This window comes from Athene cunicularia (genome assembly GCF_003259725.1).
Source record: "Athene cunicularia isolate RWA chromosome 10 unlocalized genomic scaffold, athCun1 chr10_part1, whole genome shotgun sequence".
Taxonomy (NCBI): Eukaryota; Metazoa; Chordata; class Aves; order Strigiformes; family Strigidae; genus Athene; species Athene cunicularia.
Window position 1 is genome coordinate 20,579,835 of NW_020799112.1, and position 19,026 is coordinate 20,598,860.

A 19,026-nucleotide genomic window follows, 5' to 3' on the forward strand; every position below is an offset into this window, starting at 1 on the left:
AGAATATTACATAATTAATTGCTCTTATGGTTAAGGGAGAGGTCTCTTCATGTAATCAGTCCAAGTCAGTGCTGAGAAATACACAAAATCTAAGAAAAGAGAAGGCTGCTAAAGTCACTTTTCTCACAGAAGGATATGACTATGGATATCAAGTGGCTCTGTGGGCATAATTTTTGTGAAGTTGCGGGGTTTTTCACCTCCAATCAAGTGCACTTGCTCATCTCAGTGAATATTTATATGAATGACTCAAACAGCATGGTAACTCTTATAGTAAACAGTGATATGCCTCCTAGGGCAATAATGAGTGCCTTAAAATTAGCAAGCAGAAGGATAATGTTGAGCAGTAGCTCTGAGATGCTGGCTCTGAATTAGACACTAAAATTGGATTCTCATTTCACAGCTTTGAATAGGGAAAATCTGGGTTTGAACAAGAAGTGGGTTTTTTGTTTTAACTGGCAAAATTATCTTCCTTGAAGGAAAAGGTGTTGTGAACTGCACTTCGGCTAGCTTGGTTTTTCTAAGATTCGTCAGCCTGTTTTACTGAAGTAAAATTAATAGATGTGTTTAATCATCCTGTGAATTGGGATCATTATTTTAGTGTAGTCGTAACTACAAAGGAAAATGTTAATCACTGAGATTGGATTATGCAGTGACCTTTTAAATCCATGGTGTTTGCAGCTATTAGAGTTGCTTCAAAGTGGGAGTTGGAATGCACTTTCAGTAGCGGACCTTTTGGAAATAGGTCAAAAGTTTCTCTTCGGAAAAAAACCCCCAATAATTATTAAAGAAATGCTACTTTCCAGTTACTGACTTTGGAATTCTTTATGGGTATTCATGGTGTGGATTATACAAAGTGCTCCAGTGCCTCAGTGTCCTGAAAAAACAACAGTTTTCAGCTTTTGTTTATAAACTCATAAACTTTTATTTGTCGATGAAAAGCACTTGATATTTGGTATTTGCATTAAATCTGAAGGTGGAAACAAGAAACCCAAGTTTTTTTCAGGCAGATCTTTCTCCCCAGTAGGGCTGCAGCTGCTTAGGAGTTGGAGTTCAGCAACTGTGATGGTACTGGCCCCCTGTATGGGATTTCTGTGGGGAAGGCACCTGCAGACAAAGGGTTTCTGTGAGAGCAGGAGGTGAGGAGTCCTTGCTGTGCTGCGGAGACTGCGTAAGGTCCCTGGGCTGGCAGTCAGTCATGCCTGGGCTGGTCCTGTCTGACCGCAGGTGCCTGAAGAGGTACCTGGGCTTGAGGTCACCGGAGAGAGCAGCACTCATGAAGGTAAATGCAAGCTGAGCTTCTGTATGTTGGGTGCAGTGGAGCCAGATGTGCATTTCTAACTTTGAACTCTAAAATAGAAATAATAAAACTGCTGGTTTATTTTCTAATCTTTTTGCAATGATAACTATTCTTTTGCTAGATATTTGGGCTCTGCATAGGACACTAGGGCCTCCCGTTCAGGTGAGGCTGCTAGGCTCTGTAAAATATAAATAGCTGTTACAAATGCACATGCAATCTTTAGAGCTAGTTTTGTAGCTTTTAATTGACCTGAGTGATTATCTAAGCTACAATGAGAGCACTACCTGAGCTGTTCCAGTGCAGAGCTTAGACTCATCTTCTTAAAAGCCTCTTTATGAATCATAACTCTTTCTGTCCTTGAATAACTTAAAGTCTAACAGCATTACAAATCTTAAGATTAACAGTCCAAACCTCTTAATGATGGTTGGTTTTGACGCACATCTGAAGAAGTAGGTACCATTACTCATCCTCACTTGGACTACATCCCTAGATCCATTTTGTAACATCCTGTATAGTTCTGTTTCTTCATCACCAACTCCTGACCTGGCTCTGTAAACAGGCAGGCTTCTGTTGTTGAATGTTAAATCTGGCAAACAAGTAAATCAAGTAGAATTTGTGTTCAGACCTGACACTTCAAAGGTGAAGCCTGTGAGGATTGGACTGGGATTCAATTTATTTTTTCCAAAAGTGATTGCTCTGAAACCTATTTCTCTGCAGTGGGCAACATCGTGCCATACTGGTGATTTAGTCACTTTTCTAACAATTATACTTTCACTAATCAGGAATTCTCTTAGCAAATGTTTTTGCTTGCAAAGACCTCTGGTCATCATCTCTATTGCCAACATATCTGTGCACAAAATCTACCTTAGCTTCACTGAGAGTCCATGAAGTTTCATTTTAAGGTATCAGCTATTACATTAGTGTATCCATGTTGGTCTTCCATGTTGTCTGTATTCTCTCAGACTCTCTAGTCCTTCTCATAAACTCAGATCTTGGCTGAGTAGCACCATTTCCTTATAGTGAACTCCATCTCCCTCAGTCTTCCCTGCATGTGGCTTTGTTTCGGATGGTTAAATCTGGTTTGGGGATAAGGCTGCTATTGTTTCAGCTGTGCCATTACACAGAGCAGCGTGGTTGCTCCTTGTAGCTGGATGGCAGTTACTGTGTACACTGAATTTTAGGAGACTCAGGCCAGTCTACCACCATGAATGGCATCAGTTTATACCTATTTTTGTATTTTGTCTCCTAACAAGAGCATGAGCTTTGATTAATCTGTGGTGTGACATATAACCAATCTTTCAAGTCAGTCTGAACTGGGTTCAAATTAAAATCCTGGTGGTTCTCCTGATTTGCATATGTAAATGAATGAGGTCAAAACAACAGAAGCTCAATGTTCTTTATTACAACTGGAGTGGTCATTTTGAGAAATAAGTTTTGATCTTCCCTGTGTCATCCTGGCAACAATACTCATAAATAGGTTAGTTCTACCTTGTTAACGTCAACCCCACTGTGTCTCAGGTATGAACTGCAGGACAAGAAAATCTTCTCTCATTGGAGAGAACATTTTCTTAGTCATGTTTTTCATCTGTACTCAGACAGGTTTTTTTCTATACCTCTCATTCAAGAGAAAGTGATGTTCTGGTGAAAGAATGTGTCTCTGCTCCTCCCTAAGCCAAAATAAGTCCTCAGCTCTGCAGACTGTTCTCGGGAATTTCTTCTGGGCAGTTCAGTCATTTGGCCTTGGTAAGGCAAGTTCAGCAGGAACCCTGAACCTTGGGCAAGTGTTTTCTGGGAGACAGTCAGTGGCATCTGAGGAGTGGGGTAGAGGGGGAAATCCAGGTGCTGATTTACATCACTTGGTGGAGAGATTAAAATAGAGAGCTCTTCACAAGTCAGAGCTTTTAGCCGAAGGCTTTGCTGTATCTGGAGAAGTCTTTTGTGCTATCTACATTAAGGCAAAAGCACTTCAGACTTTGAACCTTGAAGTCATATTGTAAAGTCTTGAAAGAACAGAGCTGTGGTTGTTTGCCCGACGCTGCAGATCCTTTCTTGCTGTGGACATCAGGCAATTAGGGGGACAACGGTGGTCTCATTCTCCTGCTTCCTATTGCATACCTTGTCTGTATTAGCAGTACCACTTATTTTTAAACCTATTTTACACTGTAAAGCAGAGATCAACTTGAGTGCTTTTAGTTAAAGGGAAAATGGACATTCTCAATGCAGTGCCACTTTCTGCTGCTAGCAGCAGAAAAAATGGTTGAGAGCAGCAAAAGGTAGGGGAAAGAGTTAGTGAGGAGATCTGGGCTCTGTAATAGGACTAGAAACTTCTTCTGGTGATGTATCTGAAGGTGGGATGAGCATCAGTGACCATATGCATACAGTTGTGGTGTATGCAATGACCTTCTGATTAAGAACAGATGAATCCATCTTTCAACTGTTAGAAACAGTCACCACTGAGGAGCCAGTCCTAAAAACCTGGAATGGTGACTGTGCAAGGCCACATACTCAGGGAAAGGTGGTGTTGCTCCATCCAGCTCTACTGAAGAACAGCTCTGAATACTTACAATGGGTCTGCGCTATTCTGGCTATGCAATGATTTAGGGATGAGTTTAAAAATGCTTAAATCAGGCCTGTGGGAGTGCTGGTTTTCACACCTGAAAAAGCAAATTGCTTCATGTTTAATTTTTTTTTTTTTTCTGAGTAATTTCTTGTTATCTTTGCATGCTTAGTTATTTAGTCTATAAAACTCACAGGCTGGTCTGTTACTCCAGACTGTGAATTTCAGTTTCTCATCATTAAAAATGGATTTTCACAGTACCTGTTGTATACTTTGTCCCAAGGTGGGTTTTTTTCTTTATTAAAAAATTACTTTTAGCATCCGCTCTGGATTCACGTGTTCCCATAGTGTATGCTGTGAGTGGAATTTCCTTTGTTATAAAGTGATTCGAAGTGTCATTGCTAAAATTTACAAGCATGCAGAGGGTTAGCCTTTGTTGGGTTTGACTTTTTTGCATCCCTCTTTCTTGAATAATCGCTTGTATAGACTTTCACCTAATACTGAACCAGCAAAAAACCCCACATTTCCAACTGTGTCTTCAGTTTTGAACTCTGTACTATCATGAATTCTAGCCTGTGATCTTTGTATTCCTGACAGTTAGTGGCCTACTGTCCATCTATCAGAAGATGCAAACTTATTTGTGGTAGGTCTCAGTCATCTCATGGGGAGTAGAGTGGACAAACCCTGACCTCTTCCCATGATGTAACCGGGGGCATGCTTGGGAGTTTCTGATTCCAGGTATATCTTTTCCTTCCTTGCTCTGATGCTGAAGGCACTGTCTGAATGTTGGAGGCTTGAGAGGTGCTGGCACTGAATCTCAGGTCTTTCAATGATGAGCACACAGGCTCTTGGCAGATCTACTTGGTGTCCATCACCTTGGCGCTGCCCTCCTTGAGGCAGTGGTCCCATCAGTGCTCCTTTGAAGCTCAGGGCTTTCTCCCGTGTGCCATTTGGGCTGGCTGTAGCCTCTGCTGTTTGCTGCCTTTTTGCAGTTTCAGTGGCTCGCCTAGGAAGTGTGGTAAATATTACAACTGTGGGAGAAAGGAAGAAGCCAGATTCAGGCCATTAATTAAAGGCTGCCTAGTCTGGTTAAAGCACAGTTGCCATGGCAGCACTGCTCCTGGATGCTCCAGCCTGAGTCACACTCCTGCTCCCCTCTGCTGAGCCGGGGTGCGCGGCTGCCTGCGTGGGGAGAGGGTGACGCTGCTCTTGCTCCTACCCAGACAGTGAGCAAAGGCTCAGTGATTCACAGCAGAGATCAGAGGGGAAGGAGAAGTGTTACTGCAGCCCCAATGAGCTCCACTGGAAAACAAATGCGTGACTAGTAGATAAATCTTCATTGACAGGGTAGTGCGTCAGGCTCTGTAGGAGCTGCTGCAGGAAACATCAAGGGGACTTCTATTTTTAACATTTGGTTGGGTGAACAGGGAAAAAAGTATTGAATGTATCTGTGCCTCAGTTTCCACCTCTGTGGTGTGGGAAGGATATGGACAGTACTTGCTGTTTGAGTAATTTTGAAATGTTTGCACCAAAATGTTTGGCAAAATGCAGTAAACTATGATTTTATTATTGACTTGAGGGTGGTGCAAAGATTGAAATGTCTCTTGTACCAGTCCAAGGGGGAGTGCAATTGATAGCCACCCCTTCTAAAACAGGTATTAAAAAGGGCTTGTTTAAGTGTAACGCTGACTTTGGAGGGGATGTTCTGAGGATCAGTTACCTGAGAGGTAGCCATGAATGCCCAGTTTAGAGAAATGTATAAAGATGCATCACCTCCACAGTATTTATTTTTTATGTACTTTATGTATTCCTCGGCTTCGCAAAAATCTCGGTGCATTTACAGTGAGACCCACACATTCAGCGCAAGTCTCCTCCTGCATCCGCTCCCCCTTCAGTTAACCATAAGTAACTTGTTTGTGGTCCTGTGACTTCTCTGTTCCTGAAGGCAAACCTGCTGTCCTCTGTGTCCCTGGCGAAGCAGCTGCCAGCACTAACCCACCCACAGCCGCAGAGGGAGAGCGGGCAGCTGTACCATGCAGGGCACGCCACTGAATGCCAGCACTTGTTCAGAGCTTTGCTCTCATTCCTGCTGCTTGTAAAACTTGCTGAGGGTAATGTCATCACTTGCCATTGCAATAAGTCCATGTTAGTTAATATTAGGTGACTGCGTTGTTTCCAGCACAGTACACGTGCGTTCCCTGTTAAAACCCAATGAACTAAACCCTATTTTTGACAATGTGCAGGAATTTGCTGCTTGCTTGGGCTTTTCTTCACAGCGTAGGAATACGTTCATGTCCTGTGCAGCAGATAAGAGAGGATTTCCAAATATAGCTCAGCCTAGGAGCAGTGTTTATTCTAAACTCCTACAAGGTAGATGCAGCCTGCTTAGGCACCATCAGCACGCTGCGGGTCCTGGGCATGGTCTGAGTGAAATCAGTTAAAAGATGCTCATTAACATCAATGCTGATGAGGTTGAACTCTAGTTGTGCAGTGCCAGATTCCTCAGAGCTGGGATGAGAGTTTTACTGCATGTACCCTTTGTGGTGTCTAAATTCTTTTGTGGGTAAATTTCTCTTTAAGTTCAGAGCAGCTTTATTCAGGGAAAGAGATTCAACGGGTCATCCAGAGGGCTGATTAGCTTGGCACTGGTTTAAACATTTTTCAAGTAAATTAGCCTGCTGAGGTCTCCTTTGTTAAGCTCCAAGCAGAGCGAATGATTGGGCTTAATGTGAACATCCGGAAAAGGATCCAGAAAGCTGGTGCCAATGCTTTTTTAGTATCTCTGGCAGATCTTGTGTGCCAAACTGATCATGTGTCGAGAGGTAAACATAATCCCCAGCTCTGAGCTGATACCCCTCCACCCCAGCTGAGCTGACACAGACCTCGGGCTTTTCACTTCCTCTGTAGCAGGTGGATTTTACTTTCAGCACATGGAAATACCAGAATATGTTGTGCCTAGTTCATTGCTGCCATTGCATTGCTTATTTTCTCTCTGGAATAAAGTTCTAGTGTCAACATTTTTCTTTTATTCTAGACGATGCAAGTATTTGACCTGATTAAATTATAGGTGGGGTACTGGCATGTAATTTGAGGGTATCAGATACACAAGAGGTCAGACTAGGTAGCCCCATAGTCCCTCTTACAAAAAGAGTGAGACCCGGTAGGATCATTATTATAAAGCAACAAGAAGTTACAGAGCAGCAGGAGCTGACAGTAAGCCACGGGCAAAGCCGTGACATGTGCCACCAGGGTGATGCAGAACACATGTGGCCTTTCCCACAGCTTATCCGACACTGAGGTGAGTGGCGTAGCTGGATGCTGCAATGATTGGGTTCATCAGTGGAAAAACAATAAGTCAAACCTTTTGCAAGTCTCCTCCTCAGTGCACAGATTTCCTTGGATATTCTTGCAGTGATTCATTCCGACTCCAAGCTAGGAAGTGAGTCCTTCGAGGACCAGCAGGTACTTCTGCTGGTGTCTCTGGGGATTGCTGCTCTTCTGGGTACTGGCTGCGTGCAGGTTTGAGTCCCAGCTGCCTTCAGGGCATGCAGGATCATGCCCCTTCTCCTTGGAAACAGTCTGTTTTCCATTGTACAGATATTAAAAGTAACTTGTTCTTACTTGTTCATTTAATTATGGAGTCAGTTTGAAAGCTTCAGAAGAGTGAAGGGAAATAATGTTTTTAATTGGATTTTCTCATTAGTACAAAAAATGAAGTAGGAAATAACTAGAAGATGTTAAGTAAAACTGTCTCATTTAATGAAAAATGTATACCAAAAGGAAGTCAATGCATTCTTATTTAAATGTCATCACAATCTTTGTTTAAACCTTTAGTCTTTTTTTCTAATGGAAATGATCTTTCAAACTCTATGAATCTCTAATGCTAGAAGAGACTCCAGCTCTTGGCAGGTGGCATAACCGCTTATGTCCCTGCTGGCCAGGTTTGTCACAGCTGCTGAGCACTTCTGTCTGCTTATGACAATCAAACTTCCATTTCCCTTCTGTTAGCCACTCTGTTTTTTTCCACAAACACGTATGAGATCAGTACTCGGGGGGGGAAAAAAAAAAAGGCATGGTAAAGAGAGCAACTTAAAGGTGAGGTAACCAGGTCCCACTTCATGAGTGCTCTTGACCTTATTCCAGGCTCTGAAGAGATGCCATAAACTTCCCTGTGGTGCATTTAAGAAGCCGTCGCAGTGGTTAACCTGGATCAAGCAGCACATTTGGAGTGTAAAGGCTTAACTGGAGCTTTAATCACCAGCCACACAGCGATCCGTTCTGGAGACCAAAATTTAAAGGAGATTATTTTGAAGCGCTACCCTTATTTTCTAGTGAGCTTGACACATTAAATGACACTTCTTTTTTTTTTTTTTTTTTTCCCCCAGCCTAAAAGAATGCTGGAAAAAATACAGGAATGGAATAGAGCTACTATGCCGCCTAGTGTTGCCAGGCAGCGGTCGGGGGGGCATCTGTGGGGAAAGCCTGGCTAGCAGCTACTGCCCAGGTCTGTGTTTTTTCTGTTCCTGAACTGTTATAATGATAAGAGAACACATTCAACCTCTAGTTAATGTAGATGATGAACGCCAGCGTGTGCCAACATGGCTGGAGTACAAACCAAGACACTTGTACACACAGAGTGACCTCTTTCTCCACCATCATCATCTGAAAGCTCTTAATGCTGATTTAACAGATGATGAGTTTATAACCTTTTCGTGGATAAGTGGCAGAGTTCATGCAAGATTTTCCGATTTGAGAATTCTTTGTATATAGTGCTCACCAACACAGACTGAGAGTCTAGACAGCTTTTAGGTGACCTGCACCTGTGGTGACAGCTGGGAAAATAAACGGTTTGAACAGGATGAAATGTTGCTTCCAGGCTCTGTTCGATATATTATCGATGCAGTCATTATCAGAAAAGATCGAAACTCCGTGCAATCGCTTTATCTGACAGCCTTGTTTTCTCCTCCCTAGCTCGCTGAATGAGTCTACCTAATGTCAGACTCAGTGAATTTAGACAGCTGGCTGTAAGAAACAAACAGACCCTCATTAAGGGAGGCCCTTCGTGCTGCTTTTGTTTGTGCTCATCTGCTTTACTGGAATGGACAAGAAAAGCATGAATATTTAAAGCACTTTGCTGTGGCTGGGAACCAGCTGAACACAATTCTGCTGTTTTGTTTTTTTTTCCCCTCTCCTCTTCCGCAAAAAGGAAACCTCAAATGCCATTGGCCATGCTGTGCCATTCAGACACAGACAAACACTTGCTATAGTTGAAACGGATTAGAATGACAGAGATTCCTTGGTGGTTGTTGGGTTTAATGTGCAAATATTAAACAGCTCAAAAGCTGATTTGAGAGATGCATGGTTTAGTTGTTTCTGTCCAACATCCTTACACCCAGCAGAGTACTTGCCCCGTGGTTTCTCTCCCTAGCAGTCAATGCTCTCCAAGAGCTGCATTTGGACACCAGCCTTCTGCAGGTTTGGCAGCAGTTTGACATCAGGCAGAGAGTGCAGAGCTCCTGGCTGGGACTAGAGAAACACAGATAAATCCAATCTACTGCAATATGGCAGAGGATACGGTCAGCTTGCACCTCTTTCTTTGATCTTGTATTAAAACTACCCAGAGTGTATCAGTCAAAATTGAGATTTTACTTTTGGCTAGATGCATCAAAAGAGCACAAGCAAGGGCCCTTCTGTATGGCAGCAGGAGATGGATGGTCAGTGGTAAAGCAGTTTGCTGCACTTCATGCTGTCACTCCATATCCTGTTCATGGGGAGACTGACCTGGCATTCATTGTTGAAAATGAAGCACCTGGGGTTTGAACTGCTGTTAGGCTTGGGAGAGGAGTGAACAGATCGGAACAGGAAAGTTCTGAAGATGCATGCTCAGACTGTGAGAATAGTATCAATCATCTTTTAGTAAATGAGTTATTTTTCAACTGTTCATACATGAAATTTTCATTCTGAAAAGACATGAGTGCAAGGGAAGAAGCCAATTCCTGAAATACGGTTTAAGAAGGTGGGGTACAGTATCTGTGTTCCTTGGCATATATTGCATTGATAGTCAAAATCCCAAGGGACTTCAATGTAGCCCCTGTAATGAAAGGGATGCAGGACCAACCCGTCTTTTTGCAAAAGCTATGAAGTATGTAGAAATAAAACTTTGTCTTGGAGATAGGAAATGGAGCGTGTGACCTCATGAGCTTCTCTGCAGTTGTGTAGGGAACTGGGCTTGTTTAGTCTGGAGAAGAGGAGGCTAAGGGGAGACCTCATGGCCCTCTGCAACTCCCCAACAGGAGGGTGCAGAGAGGGGGGGATGATTCTCTTTAACCAAGTAACAAGTGACAGGACAAGAGGGAATGGCCTCGAGCTGTGCCAGGGAAGGTTTAGACTGGCTCTGAGGAAGGATTTCTTTGCAGAAGGGGCTGTTGGGCGTTGGAATGGGCTGCCCAGGGCAGGGGGGGAGTCCCCATCCCTGGAGGGGTTGAAGAGTCAGGCTGAGCCAGTGCTGAGGGATCTGGTGGAGCTGGGAACGGTCACGGTGAGGTTCATGGTTGGGCTGGAGGAGCTTCAAGGTCCTTTCCAACCTTGGTGATTCTGTGTATTCTCTGATTCCCTTTAGAGTGAAGATCTGGGAATTGTGCTGCATAGTTCCTATGAGCACTCCCTCTGTTAGGATCTGCAGACCCCAGCAGAACCACATACTGGCACACAGATAACCTCCTCTTCTTTCCTAGGAAATTTCCTCATTGTCTTGAAGACTCTTATCCATTTTTTAGCATGCAAGAGAGGAAAAGAAGAAAGATACTGCAAGATTTAGGAATTAATGTATTGACATAAGGAGGCCTTTAAAGGGTAGGGAAGACGTTTTGTTTCTTTGTGGGTAAACTGTGAACTCTGGGATTGCAGAGGGCACATTGTGCAGACATTCTGAGGTTTGTTTTTTAACTACTCCTGTGCATCTGTAGTTATTTGTATTTGCAGTGTTCTTTAATGTGCAGCACAGGCGCTAAGGGTCAGCTTAACCATTTCATTAACTCAGTTCTATGCCTCTAAGTGCTCTACAAGGTGCTTGATTCCCTTGTTCTTGTTCCCTTGTCCTTGATTCACTCCCAGATGAGTGAAAGCTGCTTAATCTCATGTCAGACCATCAAGTGAGGCTTGATTCGAGGCACAAAATCATGAGAAATTCCAACAGCCAAATCCTTTATGAAGATTTATTTAGAAAAACCACAATGCTGGGGAGTCACTGTTACATAGCATGGTAATTCTCTTCCTCTTGAGTAATATGCACCACACTGTGCGCATGCAATTACTTTTGTTCCAGAGATAACATCTTCATCTAGTGTTATACATGTACACATATGGTCCTTAGTGCACGCTGTGATTCACACACATGTTAGGACATGCACAAAGTTGAGCTTTTCCATGAAAAAACTGTATAAAAAATACAAACCAAACTGAAGCTGTCAACACAAGAAGCAATGTGCAAAAATAGACAGTTACTCCTGAATGTTTGACCAAGAAAAAAAGGACTCTTCTGTCCCTGTTCCTCATTCAGCATTGAGTATGCCAGATGTTGCTTGAAAGTAGAATTTTAAATAACTACTCGCATCCTGACCTCCTTCGTGTTAGTAGCAGAGATTTTTTTTTTAACCAGCTAAGTAATTCTATATTAATATGAAAATCTGCCTTCAACCATCACCATCGTGTGCTGTTGTTGTATCGAACAGATCTTTCTCTTGTTGCAATGTTTGTGAAGCTCAAGGCCAGGTGACAACCAAGCCCTTGGGTGGAGCACACAGAAGAGGCAGGACAGAGATGTCCCTGGTCACTGAGCCCCCCTGACAGGGGCTGCCTGGAGAAAATGGCCAGAGATTAGGAGTTCTCCTCACGCATGCTGGAAGGAGCCAGACCTCCCAGGTCCCCTGTCATGGGGCACACAGCTCCAGGCCCTGTCTGCTGGTGTGTGGTGGGGCTGGTGTTTGAGATGATGCTCTCAGGTGTCCAAGGAACCCTCCCTTTAGAGAAAGCATGCCTGTGCAAAGGGTATGGCAAGTAAAGGGATGGGAGAGCCCACAGGGCCTTCCCCAGCCCACTGTCTTCATCTATGATACAAACTGTAGCTGACACGGAATGAGCCACCTGACTATGAAACCATTTGTATGGCTCTGAGCAAAGCTAGACAGGACAACGTGCTGTAGACATCAGGAAGCAGTCAGACCAATCCATCCTTGTAAAACTGCTGCATGCAAATACCAATGCTTTAAATGGCAACTGAGACTAGAAATGGATTGCACTTGTTTCCCTTAAACACATATATGTATCACTCTCTTAAAAAAAAAAAAAAAAATCTAAAATCTTCAAAATACATTAAAAAAAAAAAAGATGGGTAATTGGGATTCCTTTGGTTGGATCAAAGGCAAAGAAGAATAAAGTAGGGGTAGTGTGATTCTAATCACTCAAGTTTGTCAGTAACTATAATATTTTGGTTTGGGGAATGAGGATTCTTCCTACCCATGAGATTTGATGCTGCAAAGCCCAGTATTCCCCTGGGAATCCCCATGTTTATTAAGGACTGTTTATTTAAGCCCATGCAGAGTTATGACTGTGTTACAGAACTTGCCTTTTTCTTTTTAATGGCGTATCAAAGTTTTTCCACAGCAAATCCTGCATGGATCCAGGGAAAAAATCTCAGTAAGATTCCCCTGTGTGTTACGGTTTTTACTTGCAAAGCAAAGATCTCAACCTTATTCTGAGGAAGGGAAGGGGAGTTGGATGTTGTAAAGACTGGGAGCAATCCAGGGAAGTGAACTGTGGATACTGCACTTCACATCCCAGTTCAGCAGACCACTTTAACAAACTATTTTAAGCGGGATTTAAGTGTATGTTATTCAGGTTGGAACCCAGTATGATGACCAGTATCCAACAGGAAGAGTGTTTGTTGCCTTGGACCTACTCACTTCCATTCTAAAAGGCACAGAGGGAGGATTCATCCTGTGAGCTTGCACCCCAGCTCTGGTTATGAAAATCATCACTTCAAGTATGTCCAACATGTATGGCTGCTCTGGGGGCTGCCCCGGTGTCTGATCCCTGGCTGCCCAGGTGCCCAGTGGCTCACATCTCTCCCCCCTGGGCCAGGAGTACGCTGCGCTGACCCTGACCTCTAGCACTGGCCCCTGACGTGGGCGAAGGAAGCAGAGCTTTATCCCTCTTGTCCCCAGGGAGCTCTCAGAGGAGAGGTGAGGGGCTCCCGGCTAGCAGCGCCCGCCCCAGGTGTGTGTCTGCAGCTCTCTGAAAGCACAGGGACGTGTGACACACCTAACCCGAGTCTCCCTTAGCTCCTACAGCATGCATACGTGCAGCCAAAATGACCCTCTGGCTGTCAGACAACTGTTGGCAGTGATAAAACAGTGGTAGGGAATCGTTCTAGACTACTTAGACTATGAAACATCAGACTGAATTCTTACTGACATTTTGATGCTGTTGAGCCCCTGGGGTTAGCTGCTGACTCATAAGTGTTTTCCACTGGGTTAAGATTACATCCACCGTCTGAGTTAAGGCCCTGATTTAGCAAAGCATTTGTGCATATGCTTAAACCTGCCCTTATTCATCTGCGACTACCTAAGTGCCTTGTGATACCGGGACAAACCTGAACTGGAGCCTATAAATTAAGCCACGTATCTGTCACATCCATGCTTTTAATGTCTTTTTTTTTTTTTTTCTGGTAGCACAGCTGCTCTCCTGGATAAACTATTGAATTAATCTTCATCTAAAAGGTCCTGAGAATGGTTCTATAATACTAACAAATGTACATAAATACAAGAACTAAAAAAAAAAGTCAAACATATGGCTCAAAGCAAAACAAATATTGCTCGGAATACTTGTTTAGATTAATAACTGTAAACTGCCCATTCTAGTAGCAAATAAAAACCTGTTGGTATAGAAAAAAAAAACCCAAAACATTCAAAATCTATAGGATTGGCAGCACTAATAGTATTTTACAGTGTGGAGTAAGGATAACACATATCAGTGTAACATTGCAAAATGATCCACCTAAGCTTTATGTAAACAAGTAGGCTTTGACAACGTTTATACGTCTAGGTGTGATCCTGCACGTGGATCTGGATGGAACCTAAGAAGGTAGAAGGGTGCTGTTCCAGCGTGGTTCCAGCTGCCCAGATCCCGCTGCAGGACAGAGGCTCAGGGGTGTGATCCTGCAAACCTATCCTGGCTTTACTAGTTCTACTCCTGGGAGCATCCCATGGCAGGATTTGGCTTGGCAGGACTATATATATGAGTAAGGATTATTCACAAACATAAGGCATTGCAGAACTTGGCTCTAAAATGTCTATTTTCAGCAGAGAATCCCTTATCCATACACACGATCATATTTTGACGTATTAGAAGTGTCTAAAGTAAGGGTCAGAGTCACTATATGTTATGCTCAGTAACACAGTTAAGATTCTGCGTATTGGCTTCAGATATTGCAAAACATTTTTTTTTTCATTAAAAATCAAACCAACTATGAATCTTTCTCATAAAAATTAAATTATCTGTGAAAGTTAAAAAATGAACAGGCTGTGTTTTCAAGGTTAAAAGGAGACAGTAACAGAAATGAGTAACTCCCACTGTAATGGTTTTCCAGTGCCTTCCCTTCTGACCAGTGGGCACTCTGAGGTTGCAGTTGGTGGCCTCCAGTCTTGCCCTGGATCCTCTGTGACATGGCTACTGCCGCTCTCCTTCCACACGCTTTTTACGAACTAGACCAATAAAACAAGAAACGAGTAGTCATTGCTTTCCTGAGAGCCTGAGGGCTTTTCTCACTCCAACATGAATATGAAGGAAGGAGCTGCTAAAACATACTCAGCTAAATTCTGTCCACAAATGCTACAATTAACAGATCTTAATGCTAAACAAAACAATTACACTTGAACTGCACTTTTCTATATCACAGAGTGTAGAATTTCACCAAATGTTCATATCAATAAATTTTCTGTAAAAATCAGATTCTAGCTAAAGGGTTTATATGATGAAGAAATCGCCGTTTCCGGTGCTTCCTCCCAATGGCTCCATTTAGATTTATTTTTTGTTATGGTTTTATTGTTATTTTAAAAGCCACTAAATTGATACTGGTCTGCTCTAGCCTGCATGGCAGTGCTCTGGATTATTTAAACCTCAGGCATCAAAAATTAAAAACTTTTATAATTGCACAAGTGTATACTATAAGTGAGAAATAATCATACCCTATTAAAAAAAAAAAAGTACTCTTAAGTATTGACATCAACGAGTATTGGCAACAAGACAAACATCATATTAGACCTTGTTATCTGTTTGAACTTCACATGCACTGATTGCATCAACCAATAGTAAATTAACTAACTGGATTCTCACTAGAAACAAATGGGTTGAAGCTGCCATAAGCGAAGCAGAGAGTGATGAGCTTTGTGTTACAGGCAAGATTATTTTGACAAGCAGCCCCATGTGAATTTTTACAGCACTTAAGTTACATTAAAGATGATACAGAGCAGGTCTGGTTGGCAGCATTTGCTACTCCATATCCTAATAAAAATGTATCGAGTTCCTCTGACTTGGCCAGATAAGATTAGTAAGGTTCTTCTGTTCATGTGATACAAAATTTGGTGTTAGATCAAGCTGTCATGTCCTGTTTCTGATACTGAACTGTTGAAGTACAGAACAAAAGCAGTAAAACTGGATGAATGAAGGCTTTTCAGTACAGAAAGTCAATAACAATATATTACTACAAACATCCCATTACTTTACTCTCAGGAGGTTTATTTTGTAGTGCCTTCCTGGCAAACAGACTGCATTATTCCAAAGCCTACACTGTAACATCAGTCATTTGTGTCTGCTTTCAGTGTTTTGCTGCTTCATTTATTTTGTTTTATTGAATTCTTTTAGGTATTCTATCCTACTAAATCTTGAACGAAACCATACAATACAAAAGCAGGAAAATGAAGACTAGGTACAGGACATATGTCTAATAGCAACTGGTTAAATAGTGGGGAAAAAAAAGTTTCTTTCTTTGTTGGTGGGATGTTTCAAATACCATTCCAGGACACTGACAGTTTCAGGACCAACAGTTTTTCATTGCAATGATTAGGTACCACTAAAAAATTAAAACTGCAGAAAAATAGAAGTGTGTGTGAAGAAATAGTTTTTCAGTGAAGCGAGCAAAGGCATCATGGTTTGTCACCCCACTGTGAAGTAGAATTGATTAAAAACAATTGTGGGTTTTTTTCTTTCCCTTCTATTGTAAATGACTCCTGCCTAGTCATCTCCCCCTCATTGTGTGTATTGAGCACACAGAGCAGGTCACGCGCAGGTGAGACTTGCATAGCTTTATTCTTTTCACCTGTACTTGCTCATACAAGCAGGAAATTTTTTTTTGTTCCCTTGGTTGGGCAGGTTTGGTCTATCATGGGCAGGGCAAAGAAGTGAGGACTTCTGAGTTCACTGAACAAACAGCATGGGTTTGGTGCTCTACTTACTGGCCAGAACAGCTGACAGGGCAGCAGGAAACCCAGGAAAGACTGGGAAAAGGCTGAAGGAACTTCCCTTGCCGGGAGTGGGAGAAGCAGAAGAATAGTTGCTCCTAAACACAGTAGGGATCTTTGCTGTTGTCTAAACTCCGTGGAGCTATGCATCACCCCTCCCATAGCAGATTGAAAATTGTAGAGTTAAAATTCAGTGTTATGGACAGAGAGGAAAAGTTGTGTCTAGGATGGTCAGGGCTTGGCTCACATAAACACATGATGAGTAGGTGTAGTGTTATCTTACCCAGATCGTTGTTTTTAGTGATCGCTGCCGCTACCCTGGTTCTCGGACCTTGCTTTGTGAACTGGTATCCAAACTTGAGAATCCTGGAGTTCTCCTCCAGCATCTTGGCGATTTCCATCTCTACAGCTGTCCCCAGCTGCTGCCTCTGTTGGTGATGTGATGAAATGTCCCCAAAAGAAAAGAAAATATTTGTTTTCATACAAGAGAGAAATGGGTGGTTATATTTCAGTACTACAAAGAGAATCCCGTCCCTGGAGATTTTTGCTCTGGGTTTTATATTTGGCTTTGACCAGTTTTATTTAGAAGTTTTCCACTGCTTGGCTGCATGGGCATGGGATGTGAGCTTCAGAATGACTGAGCCACAGAGGCTGCCTTGAGGGAGAGGCCTCTAGGAAAGCCATAAAGAAGGGAAACAAAAGTGGACTCACTCAATGCTCTCTTTACCTGGTTGTCAATTTTAATCTCTGTCAGGGATTCATTCCCTTTCAGTGCATCAATCAGTGCCAAAATACCCGTCCCAGTGATGAAGTTGGATTCTACATTCAGACTCTTCAGTGTTTTGTTCACTTTCAACATATCTGCAAATGCCTGAGAGGTCAAAAAGAGGGAATAGAAGATAAAATCGTGAGAGTTTCATGGAATAACAGGGAATCTGCAAAACATAGCTTAGTACCTACAAAGAAATAGGCTTAGAAGAACACAGAGGTAGATCAGACGAGATTACACTTCTTTGCATAGTCACAGGGAAATTTTGGGAGGGAAAATGAAGAATGTATCCTACAGCAGACACAGACCTACTTAAAAATCGGTTTGTTTTGGTTTTTTTTTCCAAGCAGTGTTCAAACTTACAATAGCTACAGGGTCATTGCTTCGAGTAGCTGCAAGGCTGAATGTCTTCACGTGCGTGTTGCTTTCCAAAGCTTTTGCAAATTCTTTCAGTGTTGGAATAGGAATATTCTACATTAAGAAGATAAATCCAGTCATTAGGAAAGCCGGTCACACTGGTAGACATTGATTTTAATTATGATCAAACTGATTGACTAATAGCCACAGTCTATGCAAATTAAACATCCCCAATGCTTTTAAGAGTATCTCAGAATGGACAGAGCATCCTCTGCTTCAGAGACCTGCACTAGGATGCCATGTCAGCACTGCCTTTAATTGGGTCAGGCCAGTGTAAGCACGTGACCAGTCTCTGAGGTACTTTCCTGGTTTGCTGCTGGTTGTTCAGTCCCCACTTGCCAGCTCCTCCTCCATTTGCATGTGTGGGCTAATTGAATTTGACTGGTCACGATTACATAGTGCCCATGAGATATCTTGCTTTACAGTCTGCTGCAGGCAGGCAGGCAGAGGGAGTCACCCCTTGGGCTTTTAATTGGCATTTAATTCAGTATCAGGCACTGACGACCTTGGAGCCTCTGCAACAGTTCCCTCCACATCCCTTTCCTGTGTGTCTTGCTGCTTCTGAGCAGTAGAGACAAAATTTGAAGATAAAAGGCAAGAGGAAATGAGTAAACCCTCCTATGACAATGTAAATGAAACCACAGCATTTACCTTTATGTTGTTGAGATTAATTTCTACGAGACTAGGATCATTTGCTTTTATCCTCTGTAAACTTGCTTCCACGTTGGTAGGATTAGGTGGCTCCTCAAAGATGGGCTTGACCTTTTCACCTTTCACCACATCTGCAACACAAATTCTCATGAAATGTTGACGTGAGGAAGAGGCATCATCAGTAACAGTCTGGCTTTTCAATTCCCACTGACGTTTGTACTGTAGCATTCAAGAAAGGGTTTCTATGGACCACAGAACTTGGAAACAGGAGCATTAGCCCTGCTACCCCTGCCATGCCCTTTGCACCTTCTGTGCACCCAGAGGCACGTCACTGGAGGCTGTCGTCACAGAGGCTGGGCAGTATGGTCATGGGCAAATTCTTCATTTATGTACAAAAGTCCCAGTACAATTAATTTGAGCCAAAGCACCTTTAAAGACTATTGGATAAAATGTAATATACTGCAAGGGCTGCTTTGTCCTTTGTCTAATATCTGCCAAGGAAGGTGCGCTCAGAACTTGCCCGTTACGTTAGTGAGAAAATGTCCGTGCACCTATGACTAGACTGTGCTAAAGGAACGTGCTCAGGAGGCCCCTCAGTTTCCTTCTCTCGGCTGATGCTATCAGCCTCACTATAAATTCAATTAGCTCTTGTAAAATTGCAACATCTGCACTTTCTAAATAATAAAACTATCAAAGCATGAAAAGCAAATCCGTCTGCCAGCACCAAGATTTATGAAGTCTTTGAGTATTCACGGTCCAAACAGATACAGTTTTTACTGCTGGAAGCTATGAGCTATAAATATTCTTAGAAATGCATAAA

General features: G+C 42.7%; 1 protein-coding gene across 2 annotated transcripts in view; it reads right to left on the reverse strand.

Annotated features, from left to right (window-relative positions):
* Positions 1-11,049: 11,049 nt before the first annotated feature.
* The window catches only part of LOC113484029 (tropomodulin-2), a 34,672-nt gene continuing 26,695 nt past the window's right edge, over positions 11,050-19,026 (reverse strand). For both annotated transcript variants that reach the window (XM_026856127.1, XM_026856128.1), the window contains exons 6-10: positions 18,207-18,337; positions 17,502-17,609; positions 17,097-17,240; positions 16,653-16,797; positions 11,050-14,614 (exon numbers count right to left, since the gene is read on the reverse strand). In XM_026856127.1, coding sequence (XP_026711928.1) covers positions 14,580-14,614; positions 16,653-16,797; positions 17,097-17,240; positions 17,502-17,609; positions 18,207-18,337 — 563 coding nt within the window. In that variant the 3' untranslated portion in view covers positions 11,050-14,579. The remainder of the gene's footprint in view (positions 14,615-16,652; positions 16,798-17,096; positions 17,241-17,501; positions 17,610-18,206; positions 18,338-19,026) is intronic.